The sequence below is a fragment of the Zingiber officinale genome, chromosome 8A (assembly GCF_018446385.1).
Source record: "Zingiber officinale cultivar Zhangliang chromosome 8A, Zo_v1.1, whole genome shotgun sequence".
Taxonomy (NCBI): Eukaryota; Viridiplantae; Streptophyta; class Magnoliopsida; order Zingiberales; family Zingiberaceae; genus Zingiber; species Zingiber officinale.
Window position 1 is genome coordinate 60,679,022 of NC_056000.1, and position 13,026 is coordinate 60,692,047.

A 13,026-nucleotide genomic window follows, 5' to 3' on the forward strand; every position below is an offset into this window, starting at 1 on the left:
ACAATTAGTCAACCACATTGGACGCAGTCAACAAAAAAATTTAGAAATAAAAAACTCAAAATTATTTTGAGTTGGTCAACCAGATAGAAGCAGTTAGTCGACCACATTTGTTGTATCAACAAATTTTTTTTTGACTAAAAATAAATAACTCCAAAGAATTCAGAGTTGGTTAATTAAAAGATGCCGAATGGTCAAGCAAAAACACGGTCAACGATTGACTTTATCGTGCTTAAAATCTAAAGATTAGTTGACTACAATAATAAGAGTATTATCTGAAGAAAATATTTGATGGGCCGTCCTTTCAAAAAAAAATAAATGAGGGGTCCTTTTGACAATTTACAAAGGTTGGGCGCATTTTCAGAAAGAAATTAAAAGATAGGGGCATCGTGAAAAGTTCCCTGAAATAATAAGGCGGGAAAAAGCACGAAGTGCGGAAAGGGAAACAAAAACAAAAAGGTAACGAAGTGGCGGAACAAATTGGCCATTTTAACCCCGGTGCCTGTTTTTGATTACTCCTTTCTCCGCTTCCTCCCCAAACGCGCGCCGCCGCCTACCTTCAATATCCTCCACCGCAGCGGAGCAAACTTAGGGCGGCAGCCGCGGACCGAAGATGGGCATCCAGAACCTCCTCAGATTCCTCAAGCCGTTCATCCGCCCTGTCCACATCAAGAAGTACGCCGGCAAACGGGTAGATCTTCAGCAGGACATTCCCCATTGACCTTTTTTGCGCATTTGAAATTTCGAATCGATTTCTGATGGTCTGTTTAGGGTTTTCTTTAGCTTATCTTTCCTTTTTATTTCTTGGTCAGGTCGGCATTGATGCCTATTCATGGCTTCACAAAGGAGGTGAGCCACTGCTGCAAAATGCCTCATTTGGCTTTGAGAAAGTTAAATGTTTTAAAATGTCTCCTTTTTCCTTGTTTTTGGTAGCTTATTCTTGTAGCATGCAACTTTGCTTGGACATATCGGGGGATGTAGCGAATAGGTACCTCAGTTACTTCATGCACCATATTAATCTTCTCCGGCATCATCAGATAACCCCAGTGGTAGTATTTGACGGTGGCAAAATCCCTTGTAAGTCAGCCACGGAGCACGAACGCCAGAGGCAAGTAAAAGAGATACAAAAAGAGAATGTTTAGAAGCTAGCTACAATTCTTTTGTCCCTTTTCTTACTCGTGTATATCATATTGATAGGAGGTAGCTTAGAACATATGCCATCTTTTTTTACGCCTAGCTAGTTCCCTGGTGTTTATTAATTATACTCAGACAAATTGCTGAAAATGGAATATAAATAGAACTTTTTTTTTGGGTTTTCAATTTTTTTTACCTTTGTAATACTTAATTGTCAGTATAAGCTGTATGTCTTGAGAGTTTGTGTCTGACAGAAATTTACTTTGATTTAGCCGAAGGAAGGCTAATCTTGAGATGGCAAAGAAAAAGCTTAAAGAGGGCAATGCTGCTGATGCAGCTGAGTTTTTCCGAGTAAGATGTCTCTTTTATACACAATAAGTTACTGAAACAGAAAGACGTTTCAATAAACTATTGAAACTTATGTCCGTTCACATAAGTGGCAGTTAAAACTGAAAAAAAAGCCCTCAACTCCTTTAGTTTCTAAAAAATTCTTCTTTTGAAACATTCATTTTTTACTGATTCTTAGGTTATGACATAAATTAGTATACCTTGAAAAAGATTCAAATACTGCAAAGAAAATAGTACTTACCCAAGATTCTGATTTTAATATACAAATTTAAATATGTAACTAATGTTGGATATGAAAACCAAAATTATTCAACTTGGTATCTTGTCCATTTTGAGAAATCAATCTGAAGATGACCCTATTAGAAACTAAGATAAAGCACAAATGTAATATTAGCCTTGTAGGAACATGACATTGATAATTGGGACTAGGAGCTAAGTAGTGACATGTTAGCCACTTGAACTTGGTGGCATGGTTGGGCATAAGGATTTGGGTGCTGCTCCTTTGATCCAGCCTATTAGGCATGTGAGTTGAGCATGCCAAGCAGTACCAAGAATTGTGTCAGTGTGCATGGCTGTTGAGGCACAAGTTGGGCATGAGGCAGACTTTAGTTTTTACTAGCAAATGTAAGGATTGACATGATGGATTTGAGCATTTAGCCAAGCACATTTGACAAATGCAAGTCGAGGCATGCGGGAGCACATGCAATGCAACCTGATAGATTAGATTGTGTGTTGCTTTTGCTTGTAATTAAACAATCTCGTTTAACTATATGTGTTTGTAGCTTTCCTATGAGGATTGTGTGAAATATTGCTTTGCCGAATCAAGTGTTGAACTTGGTTGCCACACTGTTGGAATTTCTAAGGTAGAAAATTAACCTTGTGACAATTGATACAAAAGCACACAGAAGATAGCCTGAGGCAACAACAATATCAAGTAAAGAATGACGAGAATTGAAGGCTTGATCCATACTACACTTGTTCTTGAGGGAGAAGATGATTTTAATCTGATTGCGAAGATTGCTAATCTGGAGGCTGATGTGGATGAAATCCAGAGTTCTCTAGTTGAGGAAATGACACAAATCTGCAAAGACAACAATGATGATTTGTGCTGAAAATTGATAATTTAATTTGTTGTAGGACATGGAGCATTATTATATTATTGCTAGAGTGCTAGAAATCAACAAGAAGGGGAGTCTTGGCGCAATAATAAAGTTGTTGCTTTGTGACCAAAAGGTCATGGGTTCGAATCCTAGAAACAGCATCTTGCAAAAAAATAGGGTAAGGTTGCGTACAATTGATTCTTCCTTAGGACCCCGCATAACGCGAGTTTCGTGCACCGGGTGCCTTTTTTTTTTGCTAGAAATCAACAAAGTGATAATTTCTAGCATGTACCTTGCGGGTGATGTGAAATTATAGTCGAGAACTTGTATGGTAGATGATGCTAGTGCTAGTGAGCCAACAATTGACACTGGGATCAGTTGAAGAAGGAAATGAAGGATTAGTTCCTTCTAAGCAACACTTCATGGGTTGCACGAGATAGTTTAAAACGTCTTAAACAAAAGGGGACTGTAAGGTATTATGTTAAAGAATTCAGATATTTAATGCTTTAGATTTAGATTATATCTGAGGAGGACAAGTTGTATAATTTCCTCTATGGTTTGTAGCCTTGGGCACAGATAAAACTTCAAAGCCAGAATATGAAATCCCTTTCTAGGACAATTGTTGTTACCGATGCCTTGGTTGATTTTCAAGTAAACAAACACAATCCAAACACCCCTTCATCTTCCAAATCCAAGAACAATCAAAAGGATAAGAAAGGGGAGTGGAAGAAGGATGGTAAGAAGAAAGACATGGAAAACAACTAGTGGAAGGGCAAGAATGATCATGCTACCTCCCAAGGCAAGAACAACTACAAGAATAACCAAGGTTGCTTCTTGTGTAGTGGGCCTCATCCAGCCAAGGATTTTCCCAAATAAGAGAAGTTAAATACTCTCATGGTAGAGGAAAATTTCAAAAGCCGAAAACAGGAAGTTGCTACTCTTGCACATTGCTGAAGTGAATGGGAAGGCTATCCATGCTATGGTTAACACTGGTGGTACTCATACTTCTGTATTTGCCAAACTTGTGCAACAATATGGGCTATCAGTGAGCAAAATGCCCAAGTTACATCAAATAGATGAATGCAAAAGCATAGGTTGTTGTGGGTATGATTTACAATGTCCTTGTAGTTGTTGGCAATTTGGTTGGAAAGACAAATATGATGGTAATTCCACTTAAGGATTTTGATTTAATTCTAACACATGCCTCACTTGGATGGTGTAATGGTGATGTAAGCCCTTGCTTTGTTTAATGTGTGCATCCTCATGGTAAGGGTTAGATAAGCAGAAAATAGAAGTCATATCTGCCTTGTCACTTGAGAAAGCTTTGAAGCGGGGTAAAGAAACTTATTTGGCTGCCTCAATTGAGATCAAATTTGATAAGAAGGTTGAGTTGCCTATTGTGTTGAAATTTTGAGAGAGTTTGTTGAATGTGATGCCACCAGACTTGCCAAAAAGCTTGCTACTGAGGAGAGCTATAGACCATAAGATTGAGATGATCCTTGGTATTGTTCCTCCTTCAAGGCCCTCTTATTGCTTGTCTCCACTTGAACTTGATAAATTGAGAAAACAATTGAATGAGTTGTTAGAGGTAGGACTTGTTCAACCATCCAAGGCTCCAGCCAATGCCCCTTTGTTATTTAGAGGAAATAAGATGGCTTCTTGAGAATGTGAATCGACTATTGTGCTTTGAACAAGGTGACGAAGAAAAACAAGTATCCAGTCCCTTTAGTGCAACATTTGATGGACAAATTAAATAAGGCATCATGGTTCATGAACCTTGACTTGAGATCAAGCTATTGGCAAGTTAGAATTGCTACGGGGGATGAGGTCAAAATAATTATTGTTGGAACGTGTGACGTGGCAAAGGAGTATCATGGTGAGGCACTATTGATCCTTTTCAAAGTTCTGTTAAGTTGCTAGTTTTCTCTGCATTATCTAGTAAATTGAGCATGCTTATTTTGTTCACTGAATGAATAAGAGTGATGTCAGTTTTACTGTAATCATTTATCCTGTTCGTAGCTACATATGTTTCCTTTTTGATGCTCTTTTGGTAACTTGTGAAATTGTATTTCCAGAAAGCTATACATGTTACTCCATCAATGGCATATAAACTGATTCAGGTAAAGTTACCATCATAACAAGCTATATCCCTATGTTTGATGCCAATTAATTAATGCATATTTTTTATTACAGAAACTAAGATCAGAATCTATTGAGTTCGTTGTTGCTCCTTATGAGGCTGATGCTCAATTAGCATATTTATCTTCGCGTGAACCTGATCAAGGTGGCATTGCTGCTATAATTACAGAAGACAGTGACCTCATAGCATATGGTTGCCAAGCTGTATAAATGCTAGAACATCCTCTAGTGTTTTTTTTTCTTGACTTCGTAGAGTGACTGATCAGAATCTTTTGTTCCAGATTGTATTCAAGATGGATCGTTATGGATACGGAGAGGAAATTATTATGGATAGACTCTTCGACACTGATTCTGATGAACTTTCTTTCAAAGACTTTGATAAAGAATTGCTCACAGGTCAGAGTTGCATTTATTAGGCATTTTAATACAACTATTATTCTTAAGTAGTTCTGTAAAATCTGTTCCAAATTCAAGGTTTGATTTAAGTAATCACTGAAAACTCAATTAATAATGGTTTGCACCTCTAACTTGCTATGATAAAATTAAAGAGGTAACTTATAACAACTTTTTTGACCTGGATCACTTTATATGCCATTGATGGAGTAATATATATAGCTTTCTGGAAATCAATTTTACAAGTTACCAAAAGAAGTAACTTATAGCTTTTTTTAGTTTATGTGCCAATGACATTTTCTATGAAGCTCAAAACTATGATAAAGCTAAAGAGTCAACTTGTAATAACCTTTTTCAGTGACAAATTCATCTGTTAACTACAGATACAGGTGGTGGCACAGTTAGGTGACATCCAAGTAATTTGATTTGCAATGTTGTTTGAATATGGAGACGACTTTCATATCAACCCTTCAAAATCTAAAATGTTTTCAGTGATGCTTTTGTTATCTGTACTTGCTGCCTGACCAAGGAAAATAGTGACTTAATTGACATGCTTTTTACTCTGTTCGAATTTTCTGTTATTACACCCTTTTTTTCCCATCTGCAAAGAACATTAAATATTAAGGAATAACGAATGCTGATCAGCTCATCCAAATTCTGGACTCGATATCTTTTGGTTGGGCAACCTGATTTTGCTAGTTCACACTAATCTCTAATTTAGCTGAATATATGTTTACCGGTTTGTCCCCTTTATATCCAGGTTGGTCCTTATTTTCCTTGATTTTCATCAATTTATAGTGCATACCTCTATTTAAAGAATCATAATTATGTTATGTATTATATGTGATTTAAATTTCTTAGTCTTCTATTAATTTTGTTAGTCATTAGGTTTATTATTAAAATGGTTAATGATAATTCTCAAGGTCTTCTCATGTGTTGACAGGCATGTGTGTGCTGGCTGGATGTGATTTCCTTCCTTCTATCCCAGGCATTGGAATTAAAAGAGCTTATTCTCTGGTTGCCAAGTATAAAAATTTGGATCGTGTAAGCCTGTTTGTTCCATTCTTATGTTTTAAGTCAAATCATTATCACCAAATCTCATAGAAACAAGAATCAAATGTTCCTTCTTAGTGAGCCTATGAATCTTGCAGTCCTAATAAGCATATTTGGATGTTAAAGAAGTTATGACTCGAGTTTGATTGGTTGTTTCTGTATCATTGATCAAGTGTTTGGAAACTATTACTCTAGTGGGCTGTAGGAGCAGCATGTAGTGTTCTGTGCAAAGATTGGCAGATGGACCATCCAGTTTCTGTTGTTCATTTTGGCACCTATACTATCTGGTTGAATTTCTCATACATGCCATTAGGCTTCGGCTTCAATTGCAAAAATGTTTAGTCATTTTTTATTTCTTTATTTTGTATCACTAGTTATAGCTGATGATAATAAGAAATGTCTTGGAATCCATCAGAAATATGATAGGAATTACTGTAACTGATATTTGATCATTTACTCATGCTAATGTTCTAATATTGTTTCAGGTACTTTCAGTTTTGAAGCTTGAGAAGCGATATAAGATGCCAGAACATTATTGTGATTCTTTCAGAAAAGCAGTAGCAGTCTTTCAGCATGCTCGTGTGTAAGACATGCAATGCAACAAATTTTTCTCTTCTAGAGTCTTGGTTCATTCATTATTTATTTATTTTTGCAGATATGATGCTGTAACTCGAGCACTTACGCATTTGAAACCTTTGGATGGGGAGCACCTTGAGTTACTAACTGGCGACCTGGATCTTCTGGGACCGTATCCTACATAAAAAAAAATCTCTTAACATTTTTAAAATTTTGTTTACCAAACCAAGGTATAAGTTATCTATTGAAGTATATTTGTTTTTCATTGATCCAATGGTCCTCTTCAAAGTATCTCCAATTCTTATTTTTGAGAAAATTTTCCTTGATTATAAATAAGGGAACTCCAGCGGTCAGTAGCTGCTGCTATTGCAGAAGGAAAGTTAAACCCTATTACCTTGCAAGAATTTGATTACCTCCCTGAAGTGGAAGCATGCTCGGGCTCAGCCAGCACCCCCTGTTTCAACTCTATTCCTACCGATGAACTCAAAATACCTTTTGAAGAGGATAGCTGCATTATGTTATTGTCTCAGCCAACCGACGAGGAGGATATTGAATGTAAGTTTGTCTACATTTAGTCAGCTCTTCTTTATTAACCTTACCAATCATATTATGCTACTGATACATATCATTTAACACCAAGAAATAGGATCCCAGTTTTTTTGCTACCAGCTATATTTAAGAGTACTTGACACTATCGTTTGGAATTAGGAAAGATCGCATGTCTTTATAAAAGTATTATTTTACATATTTGCCACTTTAAAATTAAATTTTCAAAATTCTTGCACATATTCCATTAGGGTTTATCTTTTTTAAAACATTTATTGAATGATGTTTCTAATAGTGTCCTTTAAACATTGTAACAAATTTGAGTTTAATTATTGTAGTATATTTATTTGATGACATTTAAATATGAAGGATATCAACACTATATGGCCATTTTTGGGTTAATTAAATGTTAACACGAGTCTAATTTAAAGTAATGTTATGTCTGAGCGATTTATAGTTTTTATTAATGTTAATTTTGCTTTGTTAGATGATCGTGATTTTTAAGTGGACTCAAACCCGAAACAATTTAGATTAAGTCATATTGATGCAAATTGGGTAGAACAAGTCAAATAGTTAGAATCCAAAATCAATGTGGAAAAGTTTTGGTCAAATTCATGATTGACCATCTTCAAAAATTGAATTTGTTGTGCATCTCCAAGCACCAAACACTAGCATCCACAGATAAAAGTATTAACAAAGAAGAAAATGTGTGCACCACTTGGCTATTAAAATCTCTACAACAACTTGCTAAATATTAAAGAGAATCTCAACAAAATATACAAGTATATTTTTATGATTTGAATGTGGCAATGAGTTGTAGTTGAAGGAATTTTTTACAATTTACCGAGAATAGATTCGATACATGCTTTGTCAATAAAAGAATAACTGCCATAAAAAAAGATGAGAAATGACAAGGGATCCAATATTGAGTCATTGTCATGCTGATGCCAAGAAGACTCAACAATACATTGCTAATGTTTACCGAGAGTTCTTATGGAAAATATCTTGCTATCAATGAAGGCGACAATGGGAAAGAATAAGAAAGGAAAAGAAAGCCTTGGTTAAGGCATACCCTCTAACCTAACTCTATCTATCCCACACGTTCTTTCCAAAAATAAGGGCGGAGAGCACCTCTATTGGGTTCAAAAAACAAAAGAGAATATGAAACTAGGTAAGTAACACTATGGCTACAAGCCAGTGATGTGAAGTAAAACCATGGCCACAAGTCAATGATACAATGAACAATTTTGACTACAACTGATGATATAATAACAATCAAGTCTATCCCACTAAATAAAGTTAACTATATGGATCCTCTTACATTATTGATTGACTTGAGTATATGTTTTTTATCCTCTTAAATATATCTCTAGGAGTTTTTCCTCAACAAGTATAATTCTAATTTTTTAAAATATTTTTTATGTTGTCCATCTTCGTATGTCACATCCACCTTAACATCCTCATTTTTATAATTCTCATCTTTTACTTGTGTGTTTACTACATAGCCTAAAATTTAATCTCATATAACTTAACAGGTCTAATCGTTGTTTTATAATACTTCACTTTCAATTTTCGAAGTACTTTATGGTTATATTTAGAAAATACTTTAAAGTGTCGTCTTTATTATGGTTAGGTTAACTTCCTTTTCAATTTAAATTAACACTTTAAATCCATTTAGTATGAAGGCATCATACTTAATACTCTTAAAAACCAACACCTATTAAAGCTTCTTGAGTATATTGCGTATTTACCAAGGATAACCTCCAAATATCTTTCTAATGATTCTTCTGGGCTCTTTAGAAATCTTAGTCATGCTAATTTCATCCAAATCAACATTAGGGATACCTCCCTTACAACCTTGACTCCACTCCTACACGGCTACACCTAGGATTGGTTTCATAGTTGTATGAAATTCTATGATGGGATGTCATACTCTCTTTGAACATTGGTTTGTATCCCAAACTTTTTTTTTGTCCTTGGATAATTCTTGTCTAATCCTAGATTTTCTTTCTTTAACCACTAAATGCATTTTCCATTTTCCAAGGGGGTTTCTCTAATTTATTAAGTTTTAAACTCGATACTTAATTTTCCATCTCTAAATCCTCAATTCTTGATTTTTCATGTCTAGTTTGAATCTTATTCTCTCTAGGAATATGTTTATCATTCTTAGGATTCTTATCTAGATTTCTCTCTAGCTTTCTATCCTTGGTTGAGGTAGGTCTACCATGACATAATTTAGAATTGCCCTTAAATTTTTCATGATAAGGAGCACTAAAATCATAAAATTTAGTTCTAACATGCTTTTTTATTATAATAAAAAAGAATTTCATTATAAAATGATATCTTAAGTTTTATCTTAAAAGCTCTCCCTAAGCTTGAGTTTCCTCTCTTATCCTTAGTTGGGTGCCTTCCTCTTAGACATTGGTTTCAATAGTGTCCTCCTTGGTTGCATGAGAATACACGTTTGCCCTTCCATTCCAAGGGTCTGATTTCTTTTTATTTAGGTGTCAGTTAATCGATTAACCATGGACAACCGGCCTATTCTGGGCCGAGTTCGGTTCGGACCTCGCCCGGGTTTGGGTCTACCTTGGTCTCGATTTGATGTTTATAAAATTGATATGGGCATGCTAAAAGGACTAAACCAGCTCAAATTTGAATCACTAAGCATGTCTTACCAAACATTGCTCAATGTTTCTCCACGAGCTCAAACCTAAGTCATGAGCTTCTCCACAAGCTCAAACCCAGATCTTGAAATCTACCTTTCAACTTCAAGTATGTTGCCAAGCTTCTATTGGACTCCACTAAGCTCTTCCATGTTCATATTTTCAATGTTTTTTCATATGTTGCAAAGTTTCCTTTTCATGTAACAAATGATATGATAAAGATGTTCATGAAGGTCTTGTATGTTTGATGATTATGTTTGGTTGCTTAATTGAAGGTTCTCTAAGTTTTATTCAGTGATAATTGGCAGCAAGGAGTTGCGGCCATTGGAAGTTCTAGGATCCACATAAATAATGAGGGTGGATTTGATGAAGGTCAATCACTTATTCGTGACATCCTAAAATTTCTGAATCCGAATATATACACCATATTAAAAGGGTTTTCCTAAAAGAGGTGTTTCTTAAAAGACTTTCCATTGACATAATAAGTTTGGGTGAATTAGTGCCTTAGACAGTGAGATTTGGATCGTCTAAATATCTAAGGGCTTAAGATAAGTCTATAATTTGAATGCATCAAATTTAGTAAGAATGCAACAATCATCAAGTCATCTATCTCCCTCAAGCAATAGCAATCCACTTCCTCTTTGTGGACATCTCCATCCATTAAATTGCATATTCTGGATGTCAAATTTTGGTGGTGGTGTTTCCAAGAGAGGTGGATCATAGGTTTTTTCTCTGCAGTGCAATTCAAAGAATGACAACCAATCTTATTGTATCCAAAGAAAATGTCAGATAATGGTTTCACATTGGCGGAGTTGAATCAAACCTCAAGGAAAGTAATCATGTGCTTCAAGATTGACAATTGCTAGAACTCACTTTTCCAACTAACTGATAACTATTTTCCAACAAATATTATATTTTATGAAAGCAAATAGCCCAAGTATCTATTTTCCCTAGTCACCATTCCGCATGATATCTGCATTACCATTTCATGTTCTTTTACTCATCTCTTAATGTATATTGATGCGTTTAGTAATCACAAGGGTCACACAGTTGGATCCCATGTATATTAAAGAAGCTGTAGCACTAAGCAAGTTGGTTGCACCGAAGGAGTGCCAACGAGTACAAGAGATTGAACTGAGTGAAACTTCCTTGGTACCTGATAACAATCCATTCAAGAGGAGGAAAATGGAAAAAAGTGGTCCAGAAAAAATCAATTTCTTCGTGCCGGAATCATCGCAGAGAAGCATGCAATCAAATCCCGTAACACCACAAGCTGAAAAGGACAAGATTCAGAAGAAGCCCAAAGTGAAGACAGAGAAAAAACAGAGCTTAAGAAATGAGAAAAATGGTATACTCAAGTTTTTCCAGCGTTTGCTACAATAACTTATGTTACATTTTTCATCCTCACATCTTTCTTTAGCACGGCTTTCGCTGTCTTGAGGTTCTGGAGAGCTTTAGGTTGCAGAATGCCTCCAAAAGTTTGGAATCATCTTTTACTATCTGCCTGACTGCCTTATTGATTGGTTCATTAAGTTAAATGATTAGCCACTTGGTTGAGTTGTCTTTCATCTTAATCACTTGTCTTATATGTGATATTGCATGATCACATTCAGCGACTAATACTTGGTGTTGTGTGATATCTAACTGGGAAATAGAATCACTTTACTGCTCCATTAAGTAATCAATCATTGATTGCGTAGACAATGTATAATTTAGCAATTTTCCAGTGAGGCTTAAGTTTTGATGTTACGCTAGTTTCACAAGTATCGAAGATGATGATTAAAAGACCAGACAGACAGCAGGAGTATTGAAGATGATGATTAGGGAGCTTAGACAAACATGAGATCAAATGTCGACGTTCTATTCTCATCTAAGGTAGCATTTTCAATTAGTATCCTTTCCCTCTTTTGGTTTTGAAAATCTGTATTTATGTTAAATTTATTTTTAAATTGTTAATTGATACTACTTAATTTTGAATTAAATAATTCAATAGGCATACGGTTTTTAAAATATTTTATTATTAAATAAGTTTATGTTTATTACATTTAATTTTTTCGTGGATTTGATACTTTTAGTGTATAGCTTTGAAATTTTTATATATTTTTCAATTAATATTTATTTTACTGGTTTGTTTGAGGCTGACTAAATTAATTTATTAATATCTTCAAAAAATAAAAGGCATTATATTTTTCTATTAGTTTTTTTTCAATTAAAATCTTTCCTTTAATGCGTGAACAATAATCTGTTTTCTATTTTTAATTTTATTTTCCAGTCAACTTACTGCTACGCAAACAAATAGAATACTTGTAGAATCTAACGAGGCTATAAATACAACACCTTGTAGCCAAGGTTAACAACCAACAACTTCGAATACCCTTTAAAAAAAATCATTCCAAGTTCATTCTTTATGTTGTATATTCTTCTCTTTCTCAACTTGTTATTCTTTTGTAAGGAGATAAAATCGTAAGAAGTTTTCTCACCTCCAGTGTTGTCATGGTGTAGTTAACTTGATACCCAAGTGGTAGCCTTATGTTAATGGACAAGGGTTCAAGTGGTAGCCTTGTATCAATTGACAAGGATTCAAGTCGTGACTAAGATAAATAACCCTCCCATTTAGAGGATCACTCAATGTTTGATTTATCTTCTCACCGTGAGACTGGAAGAACACTCGGTATGCACATTATCACATTTTGCATGAACAAGAAAGATATTAGAATTTTCAAAGAGTATTCCACTGACAGATGTTAAATCATTGTCTTTGGTTTGCTATTTTATTTTATTTTGTACTCTTGTTGATTTATTATTTTATATATTTTTGTTGCACATACTATCATTGTAGACAACAAACAACACAAGTAAACAAGTTTATTCACCTCCTAGCCTCTCTTTGCTATCCAATAAATGGTATTAGAGCTCAGCCACTCCACTCCAGAGGACTAGTTGCCAAAGAAGCATATTGTTAAAGAGATGGGGAAGGTAGGATGTGAATATTATTTGATGATTGAAATTGATAACTAGTTTATCATCGAGAAGAAAGGTTTTCCGATATCAACATAAATGAGTTGAACATTACTAGA

The 13,026-nt window shown here is 34.9% G+C and overlaps 1 protein-coding gene across 1 annotated transcript; it reads left to right on the top strand.

The window, feature by feature from the left end:
* Positions 1-507: 507 nt before the first annotated feature.
* On the top strand, positions 508-11,559 carry LOC122009215 (exonuclease 1-like). The gene is made up of 12 exons (XM_042565281.1): positions 508-688; positions 810-846; positions 931-1,105; positions 1,404-1,482; positions 4,655-4,699; positions 4,773-4,922; positions 5,000-5,114; positions 6,055-6,155; positions 6,650-6,747; positions 6,820-6,912; positions 7,078-7,295; positions 10,980-11,559. The coding sequence occupies exons 1-12, from the start codon at positions 611-613 to the stop codon at positions 11,330-11,332; spliced, it is 1,542 nt and encodes a 513-aa protein (XP_042421215.1). The 5' UTR covers positions 508-610; the 3' UTR covers positions 11,333-11,559.
* The last annotated feature ends 1,467 nt before the right edge of the window (positions 11,560-13,026 follow it).

Coding starts and splice junctions, on each gene's coding strand:
- LOC122009215 (XM_042565281.1), top strand. CDS start 611: ATGGGCATCCAGAACCTCCTCAGATTCCTCAAGCCGTTCATCCGCCCT. Junction 689..809: donor AGAAGTACGCCGGCAAACGG/GTAGATCTTCAG, acceptor TTTCTTGGTCAG/GTCGGCATTGATGCCTATTC. Junction 4,923..4,999: donor TAGCATATGGTTGCCAAGCT/GTATAAATGCTA, acceptor CTTTTGTTCCAG/ATTGTATTCAAGATGGATCG.